Source organism: Anas acuta, chromosome 1 (genome assembly GCF_963932015.1).
Source record: "Anas acuta chromosome 1, bAnaAcu1.1, whole genome shotgun sequence".
NCBI lineage: Eukaryota > Metazoa > Chordata > Aves > Anseriformes > Anatidae > Anas > Anas acuta.
In genome coordinates this window covers 28092372-28098371 of record NC_088979.1, presented here as the reverse complement: position 1 = coordinate 28098371, position 6000 = coordinate 28092372, and the positions used below count along the sequence as shown (strand labels likewise).

The 6000-nt window shown below is 47.9% G+C and overlaps 1 protein-coding gene across 5 annotated transcripts in view; it reads left to right on the top strand.

The window, feature by feature from the left end:
• Nucleotides 1-1535: 1535 nt before the first annotated feature.
• Nucleotides 1536-6000, top strand: part of RNASEH2B (ribonuclease H2 subunit B) — a 42704-nt gene continuing 38239 nt past the window's right edge. For all 5 annotated transcript variants that reach the window (XM_068674160.1, XM_068674152.1, XM_068674175.1 and 2 more), the window contains exon 1: nucleotides 1536-1696. In XM_068674160.1, coding sequence (XP_068530261.1) covers nucleotides 1630-1696 — 67 coding nt within the window. In that variant the 5' untranslated portion in view covers nucleotides 1536-1629. The remainder of the gene's footprint in view (nucleotides 1697-6000) is intronic.

Here is a 6000-nt window from a genome sequence, read left to right as displayed (position 1 = left end):
GGAAGCTTTCCTTCCAAAAAGGTTTCAAACACAGGAACCATTCCCACTCTGCTCTCCCAGTGCTTTCGCATGGATTACAGTGGAACAGTTGGGATCCTCTTTCTCTTTGTTAAAACAACTACTAAAGAGGGTTTTACTACATCCATCAGTGAATGTTGCAATCCAGGCACATGCTATACCAACTTGCAATCACTTTGAAAGCAGAATTTCCCTGTGATTTCAGTGGGGACTTCTCCTTCAAAACACATGGTGTGGTGTGGTCTTTGGCATTTATACCCTCCCCACTTCAGGCAGGAGGAAAAAAAAAATCAGGAAAATTAAAACAAATTTAGATTAGTGTAATCTCAGAGTTATGAATGTATATGCTCAGACTTCAGGAAATTATTTTTTTTCAGCCTTACATCAACTCAGCTGTTTTGCATATGTTGGCCTTGGTTAATTCTGTTCTGTTTGGAGTGTAAATGTTAGTATGTTTTTAATATTTGTTTCATATCTCTGAGATTTACAATTGATATGTATACTTTAATACTTTTGATAACATATAACATTTGTCTTCTAAATCTCTGGGACATTGGCCATCAACCCATTCTTGTGTTGGTGAAGCTAAGTTTATGTATGTGTATATATATGCATGTGTATGCTTGGGTCTTACTTTTTATGTACATGTAAATGTGTATGCATATACATGGATCTTATTTTGGAGGACTAAACCAGGGGAGGTTCAGGTTGGCAATGAGGAGACATTTCTGCTCAGAAAGAGCAGTCAGGCACTGGGACGGGTTGCCCAGGGAGGTGGTGGAGTCACCGTCCCTGGGGGTGTTCAGGGAAAGGCTGGACGTGGTGCTTGGGGACATGGTTTAGTGGGTGACACTGGTGGTAGGGGGTGGTTGGACCAGATGATCTTGGACGGCTTTTCCAACCCTAATGGTTCTGTGGTTCTATAACTAGGGTCTTTGGGGCTATCTGTAGATACAGGGCACATTTAACAGGACGTTACACAGCAGGGAGGATGACTGCTAAGAAGAGGCTTTGGATCAGCCTCCACAACCTCTCAGGACAGCCCGTTCCAGCGTTTGACCACCCTGATGCTACACGATATGCATTTTATTATGCTTCAACAGAATTTCTCGTGTTTTGGTCCGCGCCTGTCACCACAAGTCCTGTCAGCGGGCACCGCTGAGAGGAGCCGGACACCGTCTCCCTCGCTCCCCCCGCCACAACGTGAGGCGTTTATTTAGCCGGATAAGATCCTGGCAGAGACAGCCACCCCACAACACGACGGCCCGGGGCTGAGGGGCAGCCCTCAGAGGGCGAGAGGGCAGCCGCCGATGCCGTGGATCAGCGGAGCCAAGGCACACACCCCCCTCCTCCCACACGCCCTCCTCCCGCCCTCAGCGGCGCGTACCATCCCCTCACCCTTCAGGGGGTGAGCGCGGAGGGGGGAAAGCAGCGAGGCGGGACACCCTCCGCTATGCGAGCTCCGTGCTACCACCCGCTCCCCCCTCTTACATCCCGCGCGGTGGTGCCGTCCCCCCGCCGGGCTCTGTGGCGGCGCTTCCCGCCTCTCCTCGCCGCCATGTTGCGGCGGCGGCGGCGGCTGTGGGGAGCTGCCGCCGGGGGTGGCGGAGGATGCAGGGCCCGGAGCTGCAGCGTCCCGCGGCCGCGCACCCTGCCCAGTGGGTGCTCGTGGCGCCAGGTAACCCCGCGGGGCTCCGAGGTGGGGCGGGCTCCGCCACCAGCGCCCCGCTGCCGGCGGCGGAGCCGGGCAGGAGGCGGCCGCCCGCCCGCCCTGTGAGGTGCTGCGGGGCGCGGCCGGCCCCGGTTTTGTCACACAGCCCCCGACACAAGGGCCCTCCCCGGGGACCCAGTCTTCCTCACCACCTTTTATTTTAATTATTTTTGTATAAATTTGGCTCGCCCCAGCGCTGTGAGCCCTGCAGAGGGGAGCTGTGGAAGATTCGAGAGGTCCTGTCAGCGAGGCCCCCGTTAGTTACTTATTTATTGAGGGGATGGCTCGGTCCCTCAGCTCCCGCTTCAAAACCACCCGCTTGGCAAACAGAAATCCTGCTCCACACCGAGATGTCCCCTGAAGGAGCAGAGCTCCACATGGCAGCCGGCGCACACGAGGCCACGGGCGCTGTGTAGGCTCCGCTTCTCTCGCTTCACACAAAGATGCCTTTTCCCACCCTTCCCATTTATTTCTGGCTAGGATCAGCCCTTAAATTCGCAGGTCACAACAGGGTTTTGTGGTAAGGAGGATGAGGCAAGCAGGATGCACTCAAACTCCAAGGCACAGAGAGGAAGGAGGCGTTTCACAAGTGCCTTTTTATAGCCTGATCTCCTGAGGCAGTGAGGCTTCCACAACTGCTCGTGGGTCGGCCTGGTACTGTGCCTGTGTCTTGTCCTACCCACGATTACAAGCTTGTTTGTTAATTTCAGCCAAACCTGATAAAAAGGAGGAGCTTTTTGGGGGTATTTTTATAATTTTCACAAAAAAGCCTGTGACAATGTGATAAGCGCTGTAAGTGATACCGCCAACAGAAAGGTAGAGAATCAGCTTAGTTCACCAAGGCTTGAAAACGAGGCACGAGTTCAGTCTTGAGGCATTAAGAAACCAGGCTTCTCTGGTTACAAGAGCAGCCGAACCAAGTGTTATGGTTTCCCTGATTCCTCTCTTCCTCTGGTTTTATCTTTCCAGTTCCAGCCTTCAGTATCTGACATGCTTGATGCCTAAGAAAGGAATTTATAAGCGAGGAATTCCTTTCTCTGCAGACTAGGATTTAAAGCTGAATCTTGTATCAGATGACTGGCTATGCCAACAGATGTCCATACTGTGCAAATATTTACAAATATGCTTAACTTATGCATGAGTAGTCAGTTCTGTGCAGTAAGTTAAATTCTTCAGTAAGTGTTTGCAGGATTGGAGCCAGAGCTTGTAACTTTCATGAAGCCAGACAGTTTGTATTACCAATTATGCCAGCACAGCTCTGACAAAATTTATATAGTACTCCAGACCCGTAAGAAAGTTTATTAAGCCGTAGTAGAACCTCAGAGCACATGGTGACTTTTAGGAAAAGTGTGTGGCTGATAATTTCAGAACTCCCCAGCTGATGAAACTTGCATAGCATGTAAATAGGATCACCAAAATTAAATAGTTTTAACGATTTTAGTTTCCTTTTCCTGGTTTTTATGAAGGGAGATTCTTAAAGTCAGTGTCTGTTGTGCTTGTTTAAGTTTTACCTTTCTGAACTGCTCTGTCTGATGGATCTCAGAAAGACTTTGTTGGCCATTTAGCAGAAATTGTAATCAGAAGACCCGAATGCTCTTAGGAAAGAAGATGGACATAGTTGTCTGTATAGCTAGAGGTGTTTTTTCCTTTGATAGTGTTAATTTTTATCTGTATGGCAATCTGTACCTTCACAAGACCTGCTTGGTCTTATTATGCTACATACGTGCATAAAAGCGACTCGGGTAAATAACTGGGATCTGGTATGGGTGGGAGTTTAGTACCATCTGTTAATGTCTGCTAACACCTTGTAGATGTAAATTGCAAGTTTATCTTTGTGTATCGTGTGAATAGTGGCAGGAAAGGGAAAGACATGTTTTAATACTATGTAAGGAGCTTCAAAACTTTTCTTATACTAAAAGCACTTTCTAAGGCCCCATTTTCAAGTAATTCAGTTAGTTTGAGCTACTCACCAGAGCAATCTCCCTAAAACAGCTTGTAAGGTTAATAATGCATACCATCCTACACAACTAAATAGCATTTCCACTTGGATACGTCATTCATCTTGCATTGATTTTGACATCTTAAAAGTTCCTGTATGGCTGGAGATGATGACTAGCTCTGCAGAGAGGCTAGATATCAGTTTAAAAAGAATGAAGTCTGTCAGAAGGGTAGAATTTAAAGCTCAGAGAACTGAAACTTGCTTTCTTAACTCAGTATTTCTCAATCAGTTTAACCCGTAACAAGGCAGGGATGTGGCTGGAGTTCTGGACAAGGATACATGTGTTGCTCTCATCTCTTCACTGTGCCATTCTGAAACTCTATCAGAAAAGTCTGAGCCTCTCGCAGAAGTCTCTGAGCACGGCTTTGTTACTTCTATGACACATAGAAACACTTAGTTAAGTGTAAAAAGCTCATGCCAGAGGAAGGTGAGATTCTTTCTCATTTGGACTTCAGCAACTGGCAACATTGTGATATTTGCAACACAGCAGCTAAAAAACAGATGGATTTCATTTTCTGATTTGCCATAGAAAGTGAGCAGAGTTGTGTGCTTTGGGATTGAAGGCTCTAAAATTATTGCTAATTTCCCTGCTTCACAACACATTTGTAGAATACATTATATTGTGTGGCTCTGTTGTTTGCAGTGTGTTTGAAATTGAGAAGATAGATTTCAGTTTTGGTTCTGATTTCTTTATTTTCATATTGATTTCAGTGTTCTCGAACCAGCTCACCAGGAATCTCCTCTGTCAGCTAGAACTGCCCTGTGTTGTTTTTTCAAGTCACGAGTGTAGCTAGAGGAGTAGTACAGCTGGAGTGGTTGTTTTACCACTGATGCGTGCTACAGCAGTCCCTTGAGTTGTCCTACAGGGCCAGACTCCCTTGCTTTCTGTTACAAATCATTAACTGTATCATTATATTTCCAGTACTGTAAAACTGTGACCGTGGGTGTCCATTTCTTGCCTCCAAGTGGTAGGACAGCTACAAAACACACAGCTTGTCAGGTATTTTGCCTAGATTATAGGGTAAAGGTGAGAAGGAGGGCACAGAGCTGCCCGAGTTGAGGTACAGGATGTCTCCTGGTGTCCAGTCAGCCAGGCGCCCCGTGCTTCACCTCCCTCAGTCTTTGTCTACCCTCGTTCCTTTCTACGGCAATGAAAGGGCTTTGTTCACATATTTCTTGAAGCTTGATGGCAGTGCTTTGCCCTCACCAGTCCATTGCCACACCACGATACTCAAGCCTGTTTGGCACGGGACAGTCTCACAGGGGAAATCTTGAGTAGGAAGAGGGCAGAGAGCCTCAGACAGCCCTATCCAGGCTGTCAGGTAAGCAACTTCAAGGTGAAGTACAAATCTGACCTTTTTAGACAAGGTAGCCTGCCCTCGTCCTGGTGAGAGCTCTGGTCATGGTGTTTCTGCTGATTTATTTTTTTTTCCTGGGGCACAGGAGGATTTGATATGCCAAAACATCTTTTTGTTTTGTTTTCATAAGCACAGCTGTTCCCACGTGAGGGATTGAAGCACCAAGGGCTGGGTGAAGGGGGAAGCTGTGGCAGTCAGGACAGAGGATGGGAACCATGCTGATCACTCCTAAAGGCTGGGAGCCACTGCTGGACATGGTGCAGCCTTAACATGAGCATGTAGAGGAAAGGTGTGAATTGTTGAGAGAGAGCAATGAACAAACAGGAGAAGAGTAGGCAGGGGCATTGGTCAGATGGAGTGAGGTGATGAGGACATAAAATTGGGTGAGGACAGAAGACTGGGGCATGCAGGTAGGAGTAGAGCTGTGCATGCTGGGCTCAGAATAGAGCCAACCCTTCAGGCAGTTTCTCCAGTTGCAGATTAACTATTCTGTGGATACACAGGCACCAGATTTGGCCTAGAGCAGGCTCTGCTCAGCACTAACACGGTTTATTGGTTCAAGTGCTGTGCCATGTTAACACATCTCTGCTGTTTCCAGAACCAGCTTTGCAGTGCAGCTGCTTTCAGACAGTGTCTGAACTAATAAGTCCTGATGGAACCGAGCTGGCTCTGCACAGACCCACATGGGTGTTTCTGTGCTGTGTTCCACGTTCCAGGGGATTTTATTAGCTTGGCTGGAAATCTGGATCTGAACTTGCTTTGTTCGGGGTAGTTGATGTCGACGGTTCAGAAGACCTCCAGAATCTGGAGCGCTGGAGGAATCGTGGTACAGGGGCACCACGGTGTTTGTAAGCCCTGAAGGACCCGCCTGGACTTCACTGGTGGCTGTCTGAGTTTGCAGATTGTGCTCTTCT